At 39.5% G+C, this 26937-nt stretch overlaps 1 protein-coding gene across 7 annotated transcripts in view; it reads left to right on the forward strand.

Annotated features, from left to right (window-relative positions):
- Nucleotides 1-26556, forward strand: part of UTRN (utrophin) — a 504353-nt gene extending 477797 nt beyond the window's left edge. For 5 of the 7 annotated variants that reach the window (XM_087425184.1, XM_087425183.1, XM_087425186.1 and 2 more), the window contains 5 exons: nt 10343-10501; nt 10886-11126; nt 13835-13943; nt 15152-15244; nt 24545-26556. In XM_087425184.1, coding sequence (XP_087281310.1) covers nt 10343-10501; nt 10886-11126; nt 13835-13943; nt 15152-15244; nt 24545-24633 — 691 coding nt within the window. In that variant the 3' untranslated portion in view covers nt 24634-26556. Of the gene's footprint in view, nt 1-10342; nt 10502-10885; nt 11127-13834; nt 13944-15151; nt 15245-21713; nt 21737-24544 lie in introns of all 7 variants that reach the window. The other 2 variants (XM_087425188.1, XM_087425189.1) reach the window with 1 other exon arrangement.
- The last annotated feature ends 381 nt before the right edge of the window (nt 26557-26937 follow it).

Consider the following 26937-nt stretch of genomic DNA (forward strand, 5'->3'; position numbering starts at 1 on the left):
TGTCCGTCCATGTTGTCACAAATGGCTGGATTTCATCGTTTCTTAGGGCTGAGTAGTATTCCATTGTGTATATATACCACATTTTCTTTATCCATTCATCCCTTGATGGGCACTTAGGTTGCTTCCATGTCTTGGCTATTGTGAATAACACTGCAATGAACACAGGTGTGCATGTATCTTTACGCATTGGTGTTTTCAAGTTCTTTGGATAAATACCCAGCAGTGGAATAGCTGGATCATATGGTAGTTCTATCCTTGATTTTTTGAGGAATCTCCATACTGTTTTCCATAGTGGCTGCACCAGTTTGCACTCCCACCAGCAGTGTATGAGAGTTCCCTTCTCTCCACATCCTCTCCAACACATGTTGTTTCCTGTCTTGTTAATTATAGCCATTCTGACGGGCGTGAGGTGATATCTCATTGTAGTTTTGATTTGCATTTCCCTGATAGTTAATGATTTTGAACATCTTTTCATGTGTCTGTTGGCCATCTGTATATCTTTGGAGAAAGATCTGTTCAGGTCTTTTGCCCATTTTTTAATTGGGTTGTTAGTTTTTTTGTTGTTGAGATGCGTGTGTTCTTTATATATTTTGGAGATTAACCCCGTATCAGATGTATGGTTTGCAAATATCTTCTCCCAATTGTTAGGTTGTCTTTTCGTTTTGTTGATGGTTTCCTTTGCTGTGCAGAAGCTTTTTAGTTTGATGTAGTCCCATTTGTGTATTTTTTCTATTGTTTTTCTTTCCCAGTCAGACATGGTGCTTGAAAATATGTTGCTAAGACCGATGTCGAAGAGTGTACTGCCTATGTTTTCTTCTAGAAGTTTCATAGTTTCAGGTCTTACATTCAAGTCTTTAATCCATTTGGAGTTAATTTTTGTGTATGGTGCAAGGTAAGGGTCTACTTTCATTTTTTTGCATTTGGCTATCCAGTTTTCCCAACACCCTTTGTTGAAGAGACTTTCTTTTCCCCATTGTATGTTCTTGGCTCCTTTGTTAAGATTAGCTGTCCATAGATGTGTGGGTTTATTATTGGGCTTTCAATTCTATTCCATTGATCTGTGTGTCTGTTTTTGTGCCAGTACCATGGTGTTTTGATTACTATAGCTTTGTAGTATATTTTGAAATCAGGGAGTGTGATACCTCCAGCTTTGTTCTTTTTTCTCAGGATTCCTTTAGCTATTTGGGGTCTTTTGTTGTTCCATATAAATTTTAGGATTCTTTGTTCTATTTCTGTGAAAAGCGTTGTTGGAACTTTGATAGGGATTGCATTGAATCTATAGATTGCTTTAGGAAGTATGGACATCTTAACTATGTTAATTCTTTCAATCCAAGAGCACGGAATATCTTTCCATTTCTTTGTGTCTTCTTCAATTTCTTTCAGAAATGTTTTATAGTTTTCGGTGTACAGATCTTTCACTTCTTTGGTTAAGTTTATTCCTAGACATTTTATTCTTTTTGTTGCAATTGTAAATGGGATTGTATTCTTAATTTCTCTTTCTGCTACTTCATTGTTAGTGTATAGAAATGCAACTGATTTTTGTATGTTGATTTTGTATCCTGCAACTTTACCATAGTCGTTTATTACTTCTAAAAGTTTTCTGGTGGATTCTTTAAGGTTTTCTATATATAAAATCATGTCATCTGCAAATAGTGACAGTTTCACTTCTTCCTTTCCAATTTGGATCTGTTTTATTTCTTTTTCTTGCCTGATTGCTCTGGCTAGGACTTCCAGTACTATGTTAAATAGGAGTGGTGAGAGTGGGCATCCTTGTCTGGTTCCTGTTCTTAGAGGGATAGCTTTCGGTTTTTCACCATTGAGGATGATATTAGCTGTGGGTTTGTCATATATGGCCTTTACTATGTTGAGGTACTTTCCTTCTATACCCATTTTATTCAGAGTTTTTATCATAAATGGATGCTGTATCTTGTCAAATGCTTTCTCACATCTATTGAGATGATCATGTGATTTTTATTCTTCATTTTATTAATGCGGTGCATCGCGTTGATTGATTTGTGAATGTTGAACCATCCCTTCTAGGCAGGTATTTTATCTCTGATTATCTCACTGTTGTGTCTCATCTTGCTTTTGGAACTTTTTCTCCCCTCTACTTTGGAATTAACCTTTTTAATTGTGAATGATGTCTAAAAGATAGTGTCAAGTTTCCTTGACTTACGCAGGTTCGTTGTGGTTTGGATCTGGTGGGAAGCTGTCAGGAAGCCAAAAAAGTTGTAGAACATAGTGTTTAGGGGTTTTAAACTGAAAAGGACCATGGACAGAGCCCAGTTGAACTACGTTAAGACTCTAATGTAGAATGTCTCCCTGTCAATAGTTTTTAAATTTGTTTTACTATCGTTAAGATTATACGTAAAAGTTCTCAGGAGATTTTTCAATTTTAAATTTCAAAGACTACGCGCGCTGCGATGCTGGTGGCCCGGGTTCGGATCCCGGGTGCGCATCGAGGCACCACTTCTCTGTTCATCCTGAGGCCGAGTCCCGCATACAGCAACTAGAAGGATGTGCAGCTACGACATACAACTATCCACTGGGGCTTTGGGGGGAAAAAATAAAATAAATAAAATCTTTAAAAAAAAAGGGCCGGCCCCGTGGCTTGGTGGTTAAGTGCGCGCGCTGCGATGCTGGTGGCCCGGGTTCGGATCCCGGGTGCGCATCGAGGCACCACTTCTCCGTTCATCCTGAGGCCGAGTCCCGCATACAGCAACTAGAAGGATGTGCAGCTACGACATACAACTATCCACTGGGGCTTTGGGGGGAAAAAATAAAATAAATAAAATCTTTAAATTTCAAAGACTAGCATGTTAATACTTTACAATAATACAGTAGTGATTTGTATATTATCATTCATGTACTGTAAGCATGGAACAATTCCCAAACCAAGATAATAACGTAGTCATAATGCTTGTTCCGTATTTGACCTACTAGTATGTGTTTCATATAAAGTGGTTAAATATGTTGAATATCTCCTAAATCAAGATAATTTCCACCGAGGTTGACAATAGCTAAAGAACTACATGAAATAAAAAAAATAATAATTAAAACCAAATTTAAATTCTTTAAAATGTGTTTGTCACGCCTTGTGAGCACAGTAACGGTAATGCTCAAATTTAGTATATCCTATCTTCAAATTAGAATAAACACTATTTATTTTTAAATTTAGCGCTAACATCTGAGAAAAGAAAAAATAATCAGATGACCAACAGTTGAATACATTTTAATAGACTATCAATAGATATATTAACTCATTCATCCATCCAACAAATATTTATTATCTACCCACCATGCAGTGGTGTGAGATCCAGCTGTTAAATTTTCAAGAAGTTTGTAAGCTTGTTTGTTAAGCAGAGCCATTATTAAAAATTAGTTTGTATACACTTACAGTTAAATAGATTAGATTAAAATAAAAACAGAAGTAATTTTCAAAACTCATCACGCCCTAATTATTTTACTTCATTTTACTGTTATCTATGTTCTTGGGGTAATTTATTGTATTTTTCAGATGGTGTGCGACTGTGCATCTTTTCCCAACTTCACATTCAGTGAAACCATTAGCTTAAATTGGCCATGGCGAAAGTATTTAAACCATAAAAATTGAAAATGCTACAAATCAGGGCCTTTTTATTTATTTGTCTTTTAGAGAACCTGCTGTTAAACATTTACCAGCACAGCACTGCCACGTATCCAATACTGTAAAGTCTACAGATATAGATGGTGTCTTCAGGAATCTTCCCGGCTAGAGAGGAGATAGATAAGTGTTCCTACAGAGAAAGAACACCGTGAGGGCATTTGCGGTAGACAGAATAATGACCACCAAAAGAAGTCTGCATCCTAATCCCTGAAATCTATGAATATGTCATTTGTATAGCAAAAGGGACTTGGCATGTGTGATTAAGTTAAGGATCTTGCCACAGGGAGATTATCCTGTATTATCTAGGTGGACCCAATGTAATCAGAAGGGTCCTTATAGGAGGGAGAGTCCGAGTTAGAGAAGGAGATGTAACCGTGGAAACAGAGGTCAGATACAGAGAGCTCTGCAGATGTCACACTGCTGGCTTTGCAAATGGAGGAATGCAGGTGGCCTCTAGGCGCTGTAATGGGCAAGGAAGCAAATTCTCCCTGATTTGTAAGATTAAATAAAATGAATAGTGTAAGAAGGTATAAACCACTAAAGAGAAATTGTTTTCCAGTTACTGGTGCATTAACATTTTCTTAATGAGTATGTTAATAAATCCTATTTTGACAAAGCCAATTCTGGAAGTTCTTCGCTCTTTCACAGTTTGCATTACTGAGTACACTGGGGTTCTTTTTCTGGGAACACGCAGGGATTCCGCTATTCAGGTGAGAATGCTAACGAGGATCTGAATCCGTGAAGCCCTGCTCTGGACCTAAACTCCAGTGGTTTGACGTGGAATGGTCACCTTTTCTCCCTTAAATGTATAATGTTTAATTAATTAAATATTTCTATTTTAATCAGTACTACTGAATTGATAAGATGAATAAATATTACTACGTAAGTACCTTTTCTCCTAATGGATAAGAGCCTTACAAGGGGGATGATTATTACCTCTTTTTGGCTGATGGTGCTCCTCAGGTTGTGTGAGGGAAGAGTTAGAAACTAAACCCCACTATTTCTCTGGCTCTTCTGTTGTTTTCCTGTCTAATAATTTAGCATCTTGGATCGTGAGATATAGGAAGAAATGTTTGCTGCTCTTAACAAGATGCTATGCTGTTTGTTCTTTGCTTTCAGCTTGGATCAAAGCTTGTCTGTGTCTTACAGGACCTATTGTAATAGCAGAAAGTGTGCAACATACTCTATCATCCTGGCCTTCCCCTGGAAATGTCCTAAAGCTCCAGCATTGGTAGGGTCATGATACAATCCCAAGGGACAATGGATGACAGTTTTCAGTACCACCTACGGTATCTATCGCCAGCTTCCGAACGAGGGGTGGGTGGCATCTGAAGGCAATCTTGGCTCTTCTTCTTCACTCTCAGGTCTGTCTGGAGGCAACCAACATCCAAAGTGTTAGCAACTTTGTTGTTGTTATTGGGAAAGATGAAAAACTAACTCAAAATGCCTTAAACAAAAAGTAGTATAAGTTAGCAAATTTCTACAATACTTTTTGGAATTTTTCTCTTCCTTGAATTCTCCATCTTTCCTCTCTTGAGTTGAGGTTTTTGTTATTCTGAGCTGGGTCATAAAAATATCATTGGGTTTCTCTTGAATAATAATGGTGATGAGGCAGAAACAACCACCATCTCCTCCTTGATAGAGAGTGTACTAAGAGCCAGGCTCTGTTCTGAGCACTTTGCCCATCCTCACTTATTTAATCCTCACAGAACCCTTTGAGATGATACCCCAGTGGTTGTTACCACATCTTGTTCTTTTTAAAGGTAAGTAAATTGAGGGAGGTTAAGGAGTTTGTCCAGGGTCTCACGGTCAGTAAATGGTAGAGCTGGTATTCAGACCCAGGCAGCCTGGCTCCAGGCACGACCACCCCTGACCACCCCACTGTCTCAGCTGCTGCGGGAAGGGAGGGATTCCCAGATGGGAACACTGCACTGGGGTGCGGGGTTGGGGTGGAGGGTCAGAGCATCTGCAGATCCATCCAGTCCTCCTGGAGGTCATCACTGTCCTTGTCTCAAACCCCCCTGTTGTCCATCCACGCCCTAGCTTCACCATCCAGACTGAACCAAGAGTTTGTAATTCAACATCTGCCAGACTAATCTCCTAAATTTGGTTTTGGTTGATCTCAGCCATAAGCAGTGAAAGAAAGCCCTATGCTTTAAGGTGTGAACTTTGAGAATTGAACTTGTCATTCTCTCTAAGTCATCCAAGGCCCTTTTAGTCATTTGTGTCTTCAGAAGCAGCCATCCTACCCTGTAGTTTGAGCCTCTCTGTCCCTCAAATTGGTCTGTGGAGCCAATTCCTTGGCTCCCCACAGCGTTCATCTTCTGTGAAGCTGGTTGTCAGTTGGTCCGCCTCCGTGCATCATGGGCTGCTCCCTCCCCAGCCTAGACATGACTCAATCTCACAGCTCTTTCCCCATACAAACCCAATTCCCAATACTTCCATTTCCCCTGAAAGTCTGACTCTGGACAATTGAAAAGGGCATTGATTTTAAGGATACTAATTTTCTTTGAAGGAGGAGTTAAGCAACTATGTCTCAGAAAGAGACAGGACCCAAGATAGTCCTAGGGAATCTCAGTAGCAGGAACTTAGGAACAGTTCCTTAGGTCATTGCCATCGGAATGTCTCACCCCATCTGCCCTCTGCCCTTGAGTGACCTTGCTCTATGTGGAAGGATCAAATTGGGAGGCTGGCGTGGTTTGCACTGGCATTGCTGTTTGCAACTCTGAAGCCTGGAACAGACTAATCCTTTAAAGAAAGAAAATTATGGTTATTTTTATTTCTGTCTTGCCTACTTTCAAAAGGTCATTGGATGAATCACAGTTCTTTTGTCATCTGATATGTACTAATTTTGTAATCTAGATCGTATTTACTATGTGTGACTTAAATATAGTATAATTATATTCCATCTGATAGTATTTCATTGGTGCAGACCTATGTTTTTGTGACATTTTCTACTTTAGCACCAGGCACTCTATTGATGTTTAATGACCCTAATCTGGTACCTCATGTACTATCTGCATTTAAAGAGTGTGCTCTTGGTTTTCACGGTATGTAATTAAGAACTTGAATGTATCTATTTTTATATTTTACTTTTAGGCCTAATAATCTGTGAAAAACAGTTAAGACTAAAATTATATGTTATATATAAATGATTTGTTTTGTAGAAATTGCCTTAATTCCCTTTCAGATACCTTAATGAAAGAATATAATGATGGTGGTGATGATTATAATATATGATTATAATAAGATGTTAAACCCCATCAGCTTCCCAGAAGAAATGAATCTATGTAAATGTTAACAACAAAATACATCTCAAGTCTAATTTTGACTAGTTTGTGTGTATATTTGTTTCACTGTGGATGGTCCCTAAATCTTTAAAACAAAAATTTAGTTGGTGTTTGTTAAGAATGAGCTGTAAGTATAATCCCTGAGGTCAGATGTTTGCTGCATGAATGTTCTAAGGGCATAAACGGTCTAATGGTGCCCTGTGATGTGAGAGGAGCTCCATGCTAGGCTCCATCATGTCATAGATCCAGCGGGTAGCTTGTAGGACTCAAATTTTCTTTTAACTCTTCTTGTGCTTATAATATTTCTTTTTTTTTTTTTTTTAACTTTTACATTTGGTCTTTAATTTCTTTTTAGGTGAATTATTCATAGGAATCCTGTAATTAATTGGTTGTTTCACCAATGTGAGAATCAGTTTACTTCTTATGTATTGAAATCGCTGAGATTGCCGTCTATTTTTGTTCTCTCTGTTTTGCATTATCCTTGCTCGTTCTTTCTTTCTTCTGCTCTGTGGACAGACTGCTTTGCTGGACATTTGGGTGACCTGGCTGGTCATCTGAATGGCTGGGTTAGGCCTCTTGACATTGCTCCTCTGCCTTTGGACACCAAATATTATGGAGAGTAGAAGGCTAGACCTTTCTCTTCCTCTGCAAATGATTTGTTGTTTTGTTTTGATTTCTAGCTGGTTGTTTGTGATGCTTTACTCTTAAAATATAGAAATTTCACTGGGATCATGTGAATGTTTCTCTTTTATTATTATTCTTTTTGGATACTCAGTCTCTTTAGTTTCTATACTCATCGTTTTCCAGCCTGTGAAATAGTTACAAAATGTTCTGCTGTACTCTTACTTTGCTATGGCTTTATTTTATACCCACTATATCTTTATGCTTTGTCCATTTGACCTGTCCATATATGAGATTTGTACTTTTTATTGTCTCTTATTATGGCCTCTCTCCACATGAACTGAATAAGGTGCCTCCTAACACTGACAGTGGTGAAGACGCTGAATTGCAGTCTTGTCATCCTTAGCAGCTAATTGATGTTCCAGCCGTACTGATGCCTTAGCCTCTGAGCCTGCTTCTTCTTCATAATACAGTCAGGTTTAGGGTATTGGCCCTTTACCTCCTATCAGGAAAATACCTCCCCGCCCCCTGCACACCCTTGCCAGATTTCTGTTTGAATTAGCTATATGGGCAACCTGCAAGCTTCTGGTTCTGCCTTCAAACGCTGCTGCTCTGCAGTAGTGCAGTTTCCATTCTCTCCTCTTATCCATATCCTTCTAAATTTAGGAACAAGGATGAGATTCTTCTAGAGACTCCTTCATTTATTTCCCAGCGATACTGCGTTTTCTCAGGGAAGGGAATGGAACAATGGTGCCATAGCTGATTTCAATCTTTATCCCATCTGTGTGCCTTATTTCCAGTTTTTAGCTGTTTTGTGAGGGTCCCACTTCTCCCCGTTTTTGTTCATTTGATGGTAGGAGGAAGCTGAGGTTAGGTATCGATGTTTATGTTGTGAACGTAACGGAAGTATATGGCCTTTGTTTTTTAAAAATGTATGTATATATACGTATGCACACATACACACATATATACATGTACGTATCTTTATCTATACATATCTAGAGAGAGAGAAAGAAAGAGGAAGGGAGGGTTTACTGATAAAGGAAGCCAAAGAAATTAGTAAGTGGCTCATTTGAATATTTGCTTTGGCTGTTTTGCAGGCGTAACGCTCATTTTTCTCATTTGCTTCATCATATTACTCTGATCTCAACACTCAGGACACACCTTTTCTAAGAATTCAATAACTCTCAGATAAAATATCAACTCCTCTCTTTATCAGAGTAAACTACAACAACACAGGGTTGGATTTTCAAGTCAGGCTCTCAAGGATCAGAGATGTCACCCAGAATCAAGCATTATTCATCAGCTCCAGGGCACTGCCAGCTCAGCTCCCCAGGTTCTTTCTGGCTGCATTGGGATGTGCTCCGACCCCCGTGTAACAGAAGAGGTCTCTAAGGGATATTTGCAGTCACATCACTTACACAGAAGGGAGCTGGTTCAGTCATGGGATAGCTCCATTTTATACTCTGGTAGCTACACGACTTACATGATGTTTTTCTGAAGCCCTATTCTATAAAGCCATAGATTCCAAGATTTGTTCACCCAAAGCCATGAAAACAGACCAGATACAATCTGCTAAAGGTATTCTAGAGCAAGACTCTCCTGCTAGCCTTAGCCAGGAGGTCTGTCATTTGCACGTTTACAAGGAGATCTGACTGAATCTCCCTATAAAGGAAGGGAAGGGATCCCAGGCCTGCTGGTAAGCATTTCCTTCCCATAAGTGTATCAACCTTGTCTACTTTGCTACTCTTCTGCTTCTGTCAGTCAATAGATTCGACCACGTTATTGATATGTCTAGTTCATTAGACTAGTAGTTAGAAGTGTGGGAGCTCCCAAGTGAATTAATGTAATTTCTTGTTTTAATGCAGAATGATTGATCCTAGAAATGACATACCAATAACATCAAGTAAAATATCTGTAGATATTTGATAAATATCTGCAATTATAATTTGTGTTAAATTATTTACGTGAAAGAATATAAGGATCATATTTTCCCATCCTGTGGGTTACAAAGCATTACAAAATTTCTTTCAACCACGTGCTGAAGACAGTGAAATCCACTATGTCTTAGTCCCTTGGGGCTGCTCTAACAAAATGCCATAAACTAGGTAGCTTATAAACAACAAACGTTTATTTTTCATAGTCCCAGATGCTGCGAAGTCCAAGATCAAGGAGCCGGCAGATTTGGGGTCTGAGGAGGACCCCCTTTCTGGTGGTCATAGACAGCTGTCTTCTGGCTGTGTCCTCACATGGCAGACAAGGGAAGGGAGCTCTCTGGGGTCTCTTTTATAAGGGCACTAATCCCACTCCCGAGGGCTCCTCCTCCCAAAGGCCCCACCTCCTAATACCATCACATTGGGGATTAAGTTTCAACATATGAATTTGGGGGAGTACAAACGTTCAGTCTATAGCTGTTTATTTTTAATTAACAGTCTTTCAATCTAGTCTTTTGATAGTCAATTATTGATTTTGCCTATGGTATCTTTTATGTTAACTGTTTAAGTGTTGTACTTGATTTTATATCCTCTGCTGAGTAAAATATCTCTTCTGAGGTTTGTGGGATACACATCAGACTAAGGCAGAGCGTGGAATGTTGGTATGTGTAGTATACATACACTATTAGATAAATAGCTCCCTGGAGTTTTAAAGGGAGGTCATAGGGACATTGAGCTTTAAGGCAGTCTTGGCCCTGCAGCCATCCAGATCATCGTTTCTACTTCCTTTATGTGCAGAGACATTGACATCCAGATGTGAGCTTCTGTGTGTGTTTCCTTTATCTCCCTAGGGAGGACGAGCACGCCCTCATCCAGCAGTACTGCCAGACGCTCGGAGGAGAGTCCCCGGTGAGCCAGCCCCAGAGTCCAGCTCAGATCCTGAAGTCCGTCGAAAGGGAAGAACGTGGGGAACTGGAGCGGATCATTGCCGACTTGGAAGAAGAGCAAAGGTGTGCTCGAGCTGGGAGGAGAAGATATGTCACCCTGGGAAAACTTCTAATGGAAATTCTTTCATAATAACTTCAGTGTGGCCTCTACTCATTCTCTTTTAAGAACCGTTGTCTAAGAATACTGTGGAGTCAAAGTTTCAGGGGGACATTAACCAGCTGGGCTCCTGGCTGTAGATTACAGCTGCATGTGGGGGTTCAGAGATACTGTCTATGAGAACATTTGCTTAAAGCTACGGTTTATTCATGCTTGCTCATCTCATTGTTAATAAATGTTTTCACCGAAGAGGAGATAAGTAGCATGAGCTACATTTGGAGCTCACAGACAATTTTGGAGAGCAGACGATGGACACACTAGTAACTCCAGTTTTTCCTGTTCTGCATTAGAAATCTGCAGGTGGAATACGAGCAGCTGAAGCAGCAGCACCTGAGACGGGGGCTCCCTGTCGGCTCACCTCCGGACGCGATTGTGTCTCCTCATCACACAGCTGAGGATTCAGAACTGATAGCGGAAGCAAAACTCCTCAGGCAGCACAAAGGTCGGCTGGAGGCTAGGATGCAGATCTTAGAAGAGCACAACAAGCAGCTAGAATCTCAACTCCACCGCCTCCGACAGCTGTTGGAGCAGGTAGAGCGTGAAGGACTCAGTGTCACCCCTCCCCATGCCACCCATCCCGGTCCCATCTCCCGGGTGCTGGGTCCCATAAAGAGGTTCACTTGCAATTTCTCACCTCCATGGTTAATTCAGACTGGCTTAGAAATCCCTCTTCAAATGTAGGCATCAATCCTCACTGTCACAAAAGTGATTGCCCAGCGTACGATGGCGTTTCCCATTCTTCTTTAGCACTGAAATCTAGCTCGGCTCTGCATAGTTGAAGGGAAAAGATCCTATAACATGTGTCAGCGTAAATTATGTGTGGGAAACATCTGTGGAGAGTAAGGGACAGCAAGGGACCTGGACTCTTCATGCTAAAGCCTTTCTTCCAATGAGCTCTTTTCAAGAAATTAAGTAACAGGTGTTTATTAATTTGCTACTATTATTTCCTAACACCAGGCCGTGTTTCATGGTAGTTATTTGCAGACTTTCTTGACAGTAAGAAATACAATTTACATTATGATGATGCATACGTGTATGATGGATACAAAATAATAATTGCTGTTATAGAGAAATGCTCTCTTATCTTTTACTTTTTCTTTCCTCCCTCTCTGCCTCCCTGCCTTCTTCCCTTCCTTCCTCTCTTCCTTTCTTCCTCCTTCCTTCCTTCCTTCTTTTCTCCCTTCCTCTGTTTCTCTCTTCCTCCTTCCTTCCCTTCCATTTTTCTTCTCTCTCTCTTTCTTAGTGCTGGTCAGGACCTACCAAATCAATTTTATAACTCATCAATAGGTAATAGCCTGCAATTTTGAAAAACACTCCTCTTTGGGATATAAAAAAAAACATCAGACACAGTTTCTGCCTTTTTGGTGCCTGCAGTTTTGTTAGGCACCATAGCAAGATAGTGTGATATATAACAAGACAGCATCATGTGTAAAGACATAATACACTGTAGAGAATTAAGCACTTGATTACATCTAGCAGATAAAGAGGAAGAGTCATGTCACAGAACTAGTAATGAAGACGCCTTTGCAGCAGGTGCAGAGTCCCAGAAAATGGGCCTGGAATCTCTCTGTCTTGAAGAATCCCTGGCATCAACATTCATGTCATCTTTGCCTTTTTCTCTGGCCTGTGCAGTGTGGGACCCCTAGGCAGTGAAGAGGAATGCCTTTCCCCAGAAATGATTTATGGGATCAAAGGCAGAAACAACCGTCTGGTTATTGTCTCAAATTTTAGAAAACCGTCTTTTCACGCTTGCTCTCAGTATCTTTTAACTTCTCAGAATCATTCAGAACGAAGTAATTTCTGCCTTAGCTACACAGCGGGCCCCAAATACCTGTTATATTTTGACCATATACTTTTCTGTATGTCTGTCCCTGGTTCAGAATTTGTGTGAGAGTTTTGGGGAAGGCTTACTTCGGAGCCTCACCAATTGTGCATCATTAGAAAATAGTAGTTGCCCAAGAGTGACCGGAGGCTTGGCTTTCTCTAAGTCCTCCGGAATGTTTGATTCTTATCTCCGTGCCAGTCACATGCATTGGAAAAGCTACGTTGTTAGTATTGTGAACCTGAGGTTTCCGAATGGTGCCTGTGTAAGGGGTAAATTTTCTCTTGAAATCTCTTATTTCAAATATAAAGCATTTGTGTTAACAACCTAGCGCGTGGATAGAATCATTGCAGAAGGAAGCTGGGATGGAAAGCTTTCTTTGCCACAACCTGTGGATGCTCTTCGAGCTAAAGGCTCTCCTGCTCACCGTTACCCACCCCCCTCCATCCCATTAGACAGAGCTGCCTAATGGCTCATGTGCCTTCTGAATTGCACAGTAATGCTGTTAGACAGAGCTGATATCTAAATGGCTTTGTATATCCCAGCCTGCAGAGGTCTTATCTCTTCTTAATGATTTAGCATGAATGCCAGAAGTAGATGGAAAATTCAACTCTGTAAAAACTGGCAGAACTACCAGACTTCAACTACTATAGATTTAATGGAAAAACACTGTAACTTCCGCAGTCTGTCTACAATGGATCACGCTTTCTAATTTGCCCATATACTTGTCGGTGGATCCATCACCATTTCAAAGCTTTGTGCATGAGTGCATTTACCAAGTGTTTACTAGGTGTCAGATTCTGTTCTAATCACTTCAGAAGTACTAATTGATCACCCCCTCACAAAACCTTCTGACACGGGCACTCTGGTTACCATCCCCAGTTTATAAATGAAGAATCCGAGGCACAGAAGGTTACAAAATTTGCCCAGATTTATTTACACAGCTGCTGAGTGGCAGCATTTGAATCCAAGCATCTGAATCCCAAATCGTGTTCTTAACCACTCTCCAGTATTGTCTGTAAAATGAGCTGAGTTTGCAACTGGATAAACTTACTGAATGAGAAGCAATGCTAATTTTTTAAAGATGAATGAAACATGTTTCTAAATTCACTTGGTCGACATAAAAATAAGAGAGAGAAAAATCGAGGGATGAGACTGATATGGAGAGGGGAATCTTGCATATAACCACTGAGTTCTTCAAGGAGCCCAGACTGAAAGAGAAGGACCACTTGGTACTCGGGTGAAGTACCAGTGAACCCACCCATCTGATGGTGACATGAATTTGAAAGTGTCTGAGGCCAAAGAATTCCACGTGATTTAATTATCCATGGCGGGGAGGGGAAGTTAGAAACAGAAACGTTTTCCCCAATAGTTACTTGCATCCTTCCTCTGCTCTAACCTTTGGATGTGATTCCAGCCTGAATCCGATTCCCGAATCAATGGCGTTTCCCCCTGGGCTTCCCCTCAGCAGTCTGCACTGAGCTACTCGCTGGATCCGGACCCCGGCCCACAGTTCCACCAAGCAGGTTGGTGTCACCAAGTCACCTGCTCCCCTGCTCTGCTCTGGACTTAGCCATTTGTTTTTCATTTTAAATAGCGTTCTTACACATGAGTGCCTTAGGGCATAAAGGAATTTTGTCGTCTCTTTGGGCTCAGCTGAGTACAAAGCCATTTTAACAGCACCAAGAAAGCCAACATTTTAGGATAATAAGCTATCATACACTTGCTTTTATCATGTGTAGTAGTGGATTGAATTTTGGTGAAGGATGAAAAAAAGTAAGTGCTCTTTCCTTTTGGGATGAGCAACAATTTAATTTTTTCTTTCCTTTTCGGGATGATGTTTTTATTCATTTTAGTAAATTTTATGTCTCTAAAATATCATATTTGTACATATTCAGAATATAATACTGAAGAATAGTATTAGTATTAATAGTATTAGCTGTCTCCATCCCAGACCCTGCAGACATTGCCACCCCTCCCGCCCTTATCTGAGGCCGAGGTGCCACCCAGCCTGTCATTGGTCACCAAGGGGACCTGTCACTGCTGCTAGAAAAGACTCTGTCCACTGGGCACTCAGGAATGACATTTTGTTATTGGTGAAATTTAAGTTCTAAAATTCTGCTGAAGACCACATATTTTAACCACATTAATTTGTTTATGGGCTGTCTTTTGCTATTTTAATCAGAAGAAAACCTAAACTATTAATATTATTTTATTTTTTTAGTAAGAGAATTATTTTGCTATTGATTATAGAATAAAAAACATCAAAGTAAAAAGTATCTTATAAAATACCTGTAGTTTTGTAGCAGTGAAAACCTCTAGTTTTCGTAAGCTAGCCTATACTGACATCTCCAAAAAGAAAGAAGGAGAGAAAAAGAAATTGGCAGAATGTTTTTCTCGTATGAAGAAATACTTAAAATGCAAAAAATGTAATTCCAACTAATAAATTGAAATGATATGACGACATTCTTTATTTTTAATCATGAATTTTCCCTTGGCGCCGGGATTCTGTCTACAGAAACATCTAGTACATTTTATTTATGTAAAATTATATTACCAATAAATTAATACAAAAATAGTTTTGGTATTTTCCCCTAAAATTGTTCTTTTCAAGGAGATCTATTTTCACACTGATATTGAGAGACCAGGACTAGTGTTTTCTCCCGAAGCTGGGTTTTGGTGGAAGGCTGGACATTAATTTCAGGACATCTGTTCTTTTTATCTGCTGTCACAGCGGCAGAGGACCTGCTGGCTCCGCCTCATGACACCAACACGGACCTCACAGAGGTTATGGAGCAGATCAACAGTACATTTCCATCTTGCTGCCGTGAGTATGGACGATCATAACCCCATCACTACGCTTTTTCCTTCCGTTTCTTTTTTCCTGCGTGGGGTTCTTTGTTTTCTTTGGTAAGATGACAAAAACTGATATGAGAAACAAGATTGAATATTATTTGAAAATAAATCAAACATTCTGTTTGATTCTCAACATTCTCACATCACTGGGGTACCTGACAGTAAAATTCTGCTGTTTGAGATTTTTCGCTATGCCTTGTGAGTGATAACATGAAGGCAAATGGAACAGTCTGTTTTTAGGAAGAAATTATCCTCTTTAATCCAAGCTGTAGTAAGAAAGGTGCGTTACTTCAAAAAAGAGCTTTTAGCAGCATGCCAGACAAGGCACAAAAATAGCCTTTTCTAATGTAATTCCCTCCCTTTTCTTCAGACATTGTTCTCTGATGTCATCAGATTCAGGGGCAGAAAGGGATTATTTTCAGATTTTCTTCTTTTTTCTTCTGCTTTCTTTTCTCACAGAATATAATAGTCACTGTATAAAGGCAAAACAATTTAAAGCATCACAGATTATGACCCTGTGAATTTTCCATATGAATAACCAAGAGCCAGAAAATAACGAAATAAAAACAGCCCAACTCCCAAAGGAAATTATATAATGATTCTTATTTATTGATTTTTTTCCAAATGTCTTGTCTTCAGTATCTTGCCACCTTGCGGTTCTGTGAGCTCTCAACAAAAGCAATTCTGCTGTTTCAAACAGAAACTGTTTACTTGTATACACAGACCTACTACTTAATGCCACAATTATATTTTAAATAATCTTCTAAAGAAATATGAATATATGATAATTTTTAGAGTGATTTCCTCTCAAATTTATTTTTACATCTAGGGAGCCACTAAATTAAGATTTTAGTATGTGTATATACTGTCATATATCAGATATATGTAGTGTATATATAAAACATCCTCTCGTCTCAGGCTTTTCTATCCTCTTCTCAGAAAATACCATCCCAAATAAGGAAGAAGACATTATCAGGAGTGTAGATAAATAAGATACATTGACTTCATTAAAAAAATATTCAAAGTATACTCATCTACAGTTTACAAAATGCCATCATTAGCAGGAAGTGGAAACAGCTATTTGAAATATAGTTTTCTCTGATTTTTCAGAAGTATTTGCCTAAAGGACATATTACAGTTTCCACAAGCACATTGTATTTGGGAATGTGGCATTTTCCGGGTTATTGTTTATAATTCTACTTCTCAAAGTTTGCTGAATCATATTTACTGTATGTCAGTCCCCACACTCACCCCGAGAAAAGCATGTGCACACATATATGTATGCACATGCATGCATGCAGACACGCTCGGCGCACACACACACTTTTTGGCCCTCTAGAGTCTTGCGAAAGCTTAGGACGGTCAGTTGAAGCCCATACGCTATCATATTGTTTCTTATTTTCTAGGCTCTATAACAGCCCATAAGAGATGAGCAGATTCAATCTTTTATATTAATTATAATTCAAGGTTGAATTTTTTCAGAGATTTTAGTTCTGAGTTGTATGTTCTTTTTTTTTAAAGATTTTATTTATTTATTTTTCCCCCAAAGCCCCAGTAGATAGTTGTCTGTCATAGCTGCACATCCTTCTAGTTGCTTCATGTGGGACGCAGCCTCAGCATGGCGGGAGGAGCGGTGCGTCGGTTCACACCCGGGATCCGAACCCGGGCCGCCGGCAGCCGAGCGCACGCACTTAACCGTTAAGCCACAGGGCCGGCCCTGAGTTGTATGTTCTTTAACAGCTAGATAAAACCTCATCATAGTCTTTGCAAGCCAGAATTTCATAATCAAATTTCTAAGTGAAATTATTTTTTAGTTCAGCTTAAATCCAAATACATTCATAATTAGTTAAGAACAAATTCTGTAAATCAAAGCCTGTTTAGAAGTTTTTATTTAAATTCCTTGATATACATGTTCATTTGAAAAGTCAGCTGGCAGTGAGAGCTCGCATGGGAAATACGTTTAAATATATGCTTTATCATGAATATAAAATATATAATTTCCATATTAAAATTTTTATACTAAAAATTCATGATGTGTCTTTTTAAAAGTTTAATTTTCTAAAGCAATTATTCTTAAATCTTTTTCACAGTATATTCTTGTATCTAGATATTGTAGAACATTGATCTATATCATATTTTAGAAGAGAATATAAATAAAAATAATTTATAATCATAATTATAGGGCAAAAATGCATCTTAAGAAGTGAATATATTCATCTCATTTTATGGTCCCCCTTAAAGGCAAGTATAAAATTCCCATTGGTTGGAATCTTATTAGCTATTAATAGGTATTATTGATTCCTGAGAAGAGTATATATCTTCAAGGAGACCTACATGACAGATTAAACTCCTGCTTTGCATTGGTGCCCTCTCCACCTGTGTCATTCTGTGTTGTGAGGTGACTTACAGAGCCCCAAGATTCCTTGATGGGACACTGGCCCCATGTTCTCATAGCCTTAAGTTTGTACATTCACAGATATTTATCATCTTTATAGTTTTCTGTGGATGAGCATTACCAGTCATGTGTTATTTTGAAGAGCTCAAGTACATCTCGGATAAGAAATGATGTATAATGTGTTTTAGAATCCTTTGAAATTTAGGTCTTATTATTTTTGGTTTCTGAAGTTCTGCTATTAGTTTGGGTTTAGTTTGCTCTTCTTGGTATTTATATTCTATATTTTGCTTTGAAAATATAAAAATCTCCAAGATAGGGACAGCTTTCCATAAAAATAAAGGCTTAATTGACTTATTTGTAAAATTGATACATTTTGTTGTTGTTGTTGAGGAAGATTCACCCTGAGCTAACATACGTTGCCAATCTTCCTCTTTTTGCTTGAGGAAGATTCACCCTGAGCTAACATCTGTGCCAGTCTTCCTCTATTTTGTATGTGGGTCGCCACCACAGCACGGCTGACGGGTGCTGTAGGTTGGTGCCTGGGATCCAAACCCACGAACTCAGGCTGCCGAAGCAGAGCATGCCGAACTCAACCACTATGCCATGGGGCCGGCCCCTACGTATTTTTTTAATTCTGCCTAAAGTTATTAAACCTTTTAAAAGTTAATACAGGATAGAAATGAGCACCAGACGTGTACTTGGTGCCCAAGACATGCTTCTGAATTGAGTGAATGAATGAATGATTACCTTTTCTTACTGGGAAGGTTTAGGTGGTGAAATTTCCCAAAATAGTACTCAGAAAGTTCTGTAGACTTCAGTTGCTTTGTTGCCCCTTTTAAGTTGCTCAGATAGCAAATATTTTAATAAGCCTTTACTTTCCCAAAGCTTACTGACTGCTTTTGGAGAATTTTTCTAAGCAAACCGGATTGGCACCCTCCCAACGCCAAGCCAATCCCTTGAGCCCCTGTAACTAATGAGAACTTTAAAATTGCTTGTCACCAGCATACAATGAAGTGATCTGCATGTTAATCTTGACTTTTGATCTTTTGTGGATTAAAAATTAGCATGGTCACAAGTGAATTTCCACTTCTGGCAATCTTAGAATTAAAATGAAACTGTATTCATAAATCCTAATTGCATGAATTGCCTACTTAAACATGCTTTTTTTTTTTTTTTTACTGTGTCTATATATTGTTGTGCATAACACTTTAGAATTCCTCTACCTTGAATTAATATCCCAATTGGTCCTGATAGCATCCTTGAATTATGGCCTTTTAAAGTCTTCTTTTAATTATTTACATCGAGTTTCAGAGCAGAGAGACAGGCATTTCCATCTCTTCCTGGCAAGGCATTAATGAAGGGAATTTAATTGTGTTGCCTATTAACCAACGTACTCACTAAAATTTCCACTGACTGCTATAACTATTTTTTTTTAGTGTAAAATCTTCTGTCAGTTTTTTTCATTTGTCATCCAAATATACAGGGTACTAGTAATAAGTGGAGTATTTTTTGCTGATAGACTAATAAATGCTTTTAAAATTATTTTTTACCTACAAGTGTATTTTCACTGTGAATTCCCTGTGTTTATTAAGCATGAGTGACCTTCATCAAAAACTCAAAACCCTGATTTCTTTTTTTTTTTTTATTGATGTTTTAATTGTTTCTAACATTGTGAAATTTTGGGTTGTACATTTTTGTTTGTCCATCACCATATATATGACTCCCTTCACCCCTTGTGCCCACCCGCCACCCCCACTGCCCCTGGTAACCACAGTCCAGTTTTCTCTGTCCATGTGTTGGTTTATATTCCACATATGAGTGAGATCATACAGTGTTTGTCTTTCTCTTTCTGGCTTATTTCACTTAACATAATACGCTCCAGGCCCATCCATGTTGTTGCGAATGGGACGATTTTGTCTTTTTTTATGGCTGAGTAGTATTCCATTGTATATATATACCACATTTTCTTGATCCAATTGTCAGTCGAGGGACACTTAGGTTGCTTCCACTTCTTGGCTATGGTGAATAATGCTGCAATGAACATAGGGGTACATAAGCCTCTTTGGATTGTTGATTTCAGGTTCGTTGGATAGAGTCTCAGTAGTGGGATAGCTGGATCCTAGGGCATCTCTATTTTTAATTCTCTGAGGAACCTCCATACCGTTTTCCATAGAGGCTGCACCAATTTGCATTCCCACCAGCTGTGTATGAGGGTTCCTGTTTCTCCACATCCTCTCCAACATTTGTTGTTTTTTGTCTTGGTGATTATAGCCATTCTAACGGGCGTGAGATGGTATCTTAGCGTTGTTTTGATTTGCATTTCCCTGATGATTAGTGATGTTGAGCATCTTTTCATGTGCCTATTGGCCATCTGTATATCTTCCTTGGAGAAGTGTCGGTTCATTTCCTCTGCCCATTTTTTGATCGCTCAAAACCCTGATTTCTTTTTAAAATATATTTGTGTCATTTGTTCAGAGGAGTACCTATAGCATTTTATTTGATAAAAAACTATAGGGTTAAAAACGTAAATTTGGGGGCTGGCCCAGTGGCCTAGCGGTTAAGTTCGCATGTTCCACTTTGGCAGCCCAGGGTTCACAGGTTTGGATCCCGGGTGCAGACCGACGCACCGCTTGTCAAGCCATGCTGTGGCAGTGTCCCATATAAAGTAGAGGAAGATGGGCACAGATGTTAGCCCAGGGCCACTCTTCCTCAGCACAAGAGGAGGATTGGCAACCGATGCTAGCTCAGGGCTAGTCTTCCTCACACGCACACACAAAAAAATGTTGATTTGAAGCGAAATGCATTTGATTTTTGTTTGGGTTTGGCTCTTTGTTACTTAGAAGAGAAGCATAATTCTGCCCATGGTATACTTAATACTTTTGGCAACCAAGCTCCTCTCCCTTGGGCATAGCTCAGATATGTAAGGAGGTCCACTCTTTTTTTTTCCTGATGTAACTGACATATCTGGTGGGACTAGACTGGTTTTCACCTGATTCTTCCCCCCCATACTATTGGGGCTCTACTTTCCCTTCCGGCATCATAGGAAAGTCATCTTTCTCGTTTGCCCTTTTTTCTCACAAAGTTATTGGCACCCACTGTGTCATCACCAATGTCTTTTTTTTTCCCTCAGCACAGAAAAATGAGAGCTGGAAGGAGTGCAGCATGCTAGATGATTAGGGACAATTCGTATTTGACTCGGAACAGATGTTACCATCATTGGAGGGCAGAGCTATCTCCCTCCCCCCGGCTTGAGTACGAGATGGTAATTGTGAGATTTTGCAGCAAAAGGCAGAGATGAAAAAGCAGAGGCCTCAGAGAAGAGATTTGCTAGTGGCTGCTCTCCCAGCGCCCCTTAGGTCAGCTACACTGTTTGTGCCCTCTGAACCAGGAAGGAATGGAGCTGCTCAGATGCAAAGGCGAATTAGACACCATATTCTAACTTCTCCAGTGCTCTTAACTGGGCCTCTCGAAGGCACAATTATTAGCCCAAGTGCCTAGAAGACTGCCAAAGATTAGGCCAACCCTTTCTTTGATGCAAGCACCTCACCACCATCTTCCTAGTCTCTGGAGCAAGGATGAGCCAAGGGTGGCAGAAACTGAAGACTCACACCCCTTCATTTCCCTAATGACCTCTTGGTCAGAATTTGTTCTATTCAGCAAAATATACAGAACTTGCTCTGTTCATATACATAAACCAAATACATGGCATGATTTCAATAGGAACTTTTGAGATGTTTTGCAAAACTAAGTATTCACTGAATGCTTTAGTGTATACTTATTTGAGAGAGCCAGCCTATGTTTTGCATATTTGGGTGGAATTTTTGTATCTTAAAGCACACAGAATATGAGAAACAAACTAGGGAAACTAACCTTTGTTAAAGCATCAAGCAAAAAAAAAAACCAATCAAACACCTATTTCTTATTTTCTTATTAGCACCCATTTACCAGGTGGGAGTGGTACATTCCACACTTTTGCGTGCCTGGGCGTGGGGACAGCAAAGCAATTGTACTGCCTTCAATTCATTTCTTTTGTTTTCTCTTTCAGCTAATCTCCCCAGCAGGCCCCAGGTAAGAGTTAATGGGTTGATTGGTTCCGGTGTGGTGATTACAACCAGGAGTAAAGCACTTTAGCTACCGTTGATTTTAGTGCTACTTTATTTTCCATGTAAATACGTAAAGTAAACTTGCTTGACATTTAAATGTTAGTTGATTCAATACTAATAGTTTGTCAGTTTGGGGAGGGGGAACCTCTCCCAAGCCAATTCTTCCAGATGCCCAAAATACCAAGTGTTCCATCTTTTGTGTTCAAATAGCTCTTTTTTTTTGCTTGAGGAAGATTAGCCCTGAGCTAACTTTCGTGCCAGTCTTCCTCCACTTTGTATGTGGGTCACTGCCACAGCATGGCCGACAAGTGGTGTAGGTCTGTGCCTGGGATCCAAACCCAAGAACCTGGGCCGCCAAAGCAGAACTTGAACCGCTCAGCCACAGGGCAGGTCCCTCAAATAGCTTTTTTTTTTTTTTTTTTTTGTGAGGAAGATTGACCCTGAACTACCACCTGCTGCCAATCTTCCTGTTTGAGGAAGAGTGGCCCTGACCTAACATCTGTGCCCATCTTCCTCTATTTTGTATATGGGTCGCCACCACAGCATGGCTTGATGGGTGTGTAGGTCCACGCCTGGGATCTGAATCTGTGAACCCTGGGCTGCCAAAACAGAGTGCACCAAGCTTAACCACTGTGCCAACGGGCCAACCCCCTCAGATAGTTTTTTAATGTCTCCTATGTACTATGTAAAGTTACCCTAGGTAGCCAAATGGCTGACCAGCGTTCTCCCAGATGTCTCACAAAGTGGTTTTGTTACTCTGAAGGAGAAAATGTTTTGATTTTTCATTTAAAAATTTGCTGAGAACTGTTGGCAGCTCTGGCCTTATGCCTTTCAGTATTTTCCTTATCAGGTACTCTTAGTAATAATGTACACAAGACAACAGTAAATCTTTGGATTCACAGTAATCTTTTCTTTCATGAACTTGCTTGTTAATCTTTTTGAACAGTGAACCTTCTGATTGTGTTATTGTCTTAATGGCAAGAAAGGCTAGGATCTTAACAAGAAGCATAGATAGTTTGTCTTTAGTAACCAGAGGGAAGACAAGGGAATATGAAGTAGGTTAGTGGACATGATGTGAGAGCTCATGAGGCAGAAGGACCTCATCCCAGGGACCAGAAGTCTTCTGATTGCATCTGTTGTCTCAGCAGATCAGAAGCCAGGGCTTCAGCAGGATGGGAGGATGGGAGGAGGTGTCAGAAGTATGAGGAGAGACTGAAGGATGTGCCATAACTGCTTGGAGATCAGGAGAGCAAATGGACAGGGCAATAGTGCCTAGCTACCAGGCAGCATTAAAGGGCACCACTTACAGTTCCCGCTCATGAATTTAACGTGAGGCCAGTCTGCAGGCCTCTCTGTTACCCTCTGGCCACATTCAAGTTCATGAGCACAGGTACCAGAGTAGGCTGAGTATTGCATTTAGCCAGAGCTGAAGTTGTGGTTTGGCTAAGAGAGTACAGCAATTAGAGGGAGGAGGCAAAGGAGTGATGATAATGATTGAAGCAGGCACCTATGCTTGGTAGAGAAAGAAGTGAGGATGCCTTAGGTATAGGAGACAAAAAATAAATGGGAAGATCAATGGATTATTTTACCAACAATGGATGAAGTTGGGGTTCTAGTGGAAGTAAGCCGGAGAGGTAGAGATGGTTGTCGGAAGGTGGATGATTGAAATTGAAATGTTGGAGGAGTTGCAGGTATTGGTAATGGTCCATGTTTGGAACTTTGAGTGAGTGACTCAAAGGGTGGAGGACAGGTTCATTGGAGGAGAGGAGCTCAAGGAACTGAGAGGGCAGAGTTTCGGAAGAATCATCTATGTGGGTATTGAAATCACTAAGAATTAAAAATAGCTTTAAAGTGGGTGACAGTGAGCTGTTTCTTTATCAAGAAGTAAGGGAACGTGACCGAAGGGGTCAGAAGATGACTGCATAATGGATGGTACAGTCTGATGGCGTGAGAGTCAAAGCTGGGTGTTTTTAGGGAGAAGAGAGAGAAAAGACCCTGAAAAACAGTGAGGATCTAGGAAGGACTTATCCAAGATGTGAGGAGTGTGGAAGAAAAAAAAGAGTCATATGTGAGAGGGTTATAGAGGAAGCTGTGTTTTCAGGGATGATCTAGATATTGGTTAGAGCAAGCAAGCGAAGGATGCATTCAGAGAAGAGTTTGAGGACTTGGGTTTTAATGACGGTGGACCCAACTGTTTGACCATCCGTTTGAAAGTTGATGCCACTCCCCTGAGTGTGGCCTGATTTATATCCTCTCTTGTCTATGTCCACTGGCTCTGAGCCTTTAACTAGCACCACTGCCCACCTTTGGATTGTGAGTCCTGTCTTGTGTTCCTCTTGTCTGGACCCCAGCTTGTGACTGAAACCAGTTGAAATTGTCAAGGGTACCCTCTCTGCAGGAGACCTCCCACAGTCCCCCAAGGAGAGATGAGTTGCTTGCACTAGCCTAATTCACTCACCATTAGTACCTCCAACAAGAAGAAGCCAAGTCCTCTGAATTTTAGCTTGGTTTCCAGCCTAGGCAAGAGAAAAGTCTTCCAGATTTCCTCTATATTGGCTGCAGTGATAAAAAACAGACTAGGTGTCTTCAGAGTGAGAGACAAGGGTCTCATCCCAGGGAGCGAAAGTCACATGGGAGTAAAGGAGCATAGCAAATAGGGTTTGATTAGTTCTGAAAGAAGCCCTTGTATTTCCTGAAAGAGTTGACAGGTCTCTACTACCTGTAATGTTTTCTGTAAATGTTGTTCTGACAGTACTGTTTTCCCTTCCCACAGGCAATGTGAAGTATTCATCTAACCAACCAGCATTTCCTGACATACAGTATTGCCCTTTTCAGCAAACGCCAATTCCAAACTCCGTGTAATCAGAAGCTCCGTGGCTCCTGGAAACGTGCTGTTGAATGCGGACTGTGTGTTCTACTGAAGGAGTAAAACACTGACTATCCAAAGAGAAAAGGATATTTTGTTTTTATAATAATCATATATTATTGTTTTCTTCTTCCCTTTCTATGCAACTGTAAATTAATGAACAGAGTGGTATTTGGAAACGGAAATACATTTGTCTCTGATTTGTATACTGTATACAGTATTGGGAAAGTGGGTGGGGGCTTTCTAATATGATACCTTCTTTTTAATAACCGTGACAAAAATTGCATAAGAATTAGAAGACAATTTTACCTTCTTTCATCTTAACCTTGTACAATAACTTCATTTATTTCTTCGACACTCATGCCATTATGTTTTGGTTATTTATAATTCACCAGCCACATGACCAAATAGATTTCCTGTATCTGTTCCCACAATTTGGCCAAATTAATAAGTTCATATATTTCAATCAAACACTATATGTATATGGATTAGGCTACAGCTCTGTGTATACTGTTTAACTTTATTTGACACCATACATTTGTTTCTTTAGCAACCACTTGGATAACCACAATAAAAGTCCTGTGGGCCCAGCTGGCGTTCCTATTGGGATTTTTTTTCCTGCCTTTTATTTCCCTGCTCTACATAAGTAGGTCTTGATTTCTTTATTTATTTCATGTCCCAGTGTGTATGATAGAGGGACTTAAGGAGCAGGATTATGAGAATCTCAAAGATCATTTTACCAAAGGTTGCCCATTTAAGCATATTTTCATTTTGACGCAGAAACAGAACTTGGTATAACTTTTCCTAGTTCCCAGGTCTTGATTTTCATCAATAAATACACAACAGGCCTTTCCCTAATTGTGCTGCCAGTACACATCTTTGTCTTTAATTTTCTTCGCAGAGAATTTTATTGTTGTTGTTGTATATTCAAGCCATTTATAATTCTTGAAATTCCAGGTTATTTTCTTTCTGACAGCAGGCACAAATTGAATGCATGTCTCATTTTATCTTTTGAGTGAATGAATACATGTTTTATTACCCTGCATTGGATCAGTACCTTTGGGAAGGATATTTATCAAAAGCTTACATCACTGCTTCTATAGAAGAATGAAATTAATGCTTACATGGTGGTGCCCCTGCCTGTATCTTTGAGTGCATTCAATTAGGTGTTTGGTTCAGCTTCTGATTTAACATTTAATTGATTCAGTTTAAACATGTTAAGTAATTACCAAATGTAGAGAAACCAAAAAAAAAAGAAAAAAAGGAAAATAATGTGTTTTGATTCAAGCATACGTGCATTTAAAACATCAGGATATTTTAACTTTGGGTTCCCTTGAACTGGGATTTGGCCAGAAGGAGGCTTAAAGTTAGAAATTGCTATTCCTTTCGAATAGGTTGGGTGGGTTGGGGGACAGGGGTGTTTATTTGCAGCATAGATATTTTGAGAAGAAAATTGTTTTATATAAGAGGAAAGCCATGACCACCTTTCTACCTCAGATCCATCTTCATCCATTGTGTTGGAAATAGCTTTATGCTACTGCAGTCTGCAAAATTGAGAGCTTTTATCAGGCCACATCATACCCCAGAAAAGCATCTATTTAAAGAAAAAAAAATTCCCTGAACTCTGAACTACACGTTGTAGATTTGGTGTCTTCCTTTGAAAAGTTATGTATTAACTTTTTTCTGCCTGTAATTGTGTACAACATGTCCTCTGTCTGCTACTAAGGAAAAGCTATGTGAAACACTACATTGTAACCTTCTAAGTAATAATAAATAAAAAGAAATATATTGCAGTAACAACAAGGGGAAATAAGTATGTAGTTCTTTTGAAATATGTGGTAAAGAATTAATCATAAACTATCATCTAATCTGGTTACATGTTGTATTTTTCATCCTGAATAAAAGTAATTTTAACACAAGATGTCTTGGATATTCTTCCTGTGTTCACGGATGGAATCTGAGCTTTGAATGTACATTTACAAAAATAAAATGTAAAGAGAGTTTGTATTCTGATAAGTCCACATATTTTCCTGCAATTTCTCTCATATATACTAAGACATTCTCTCTCTTGCTGTCATTATCTCTCTCTCTCTCTCTCTCTGGTCCTCTCTTCTCTCTTATATATATATTTCTCAATTTCCCTTACAGATAGAAGGCTTATTGATAGGAAAAAATAATGTTGGATGTTGAAAACACATACATGGGGTCCATTGAGCTTTTGTTTTAATAACTTAGGTGCTATTAGTATTTAGTTGATTACCCTTTCAAATCCACTTGTAGCCTCATGCTCTTAAATAATG

The sequence above is a fragment of the Ceratotherium simum genome, chromosome 38 (assembly GCF_057802395.1).
Source record: "Ceratotherium simum simum isolate JZ-2026a chromosome 38, ASM5780239v1, whole genome shotgun sequence".
Classification (NCBI taxonomy): domain Eukaryota; kingdom Metazoa; phylum Chordata; class Mammalia; order Perissodactyla; family Rhinocerotidae; genus Ceratotherium; species Ceratotherium simum.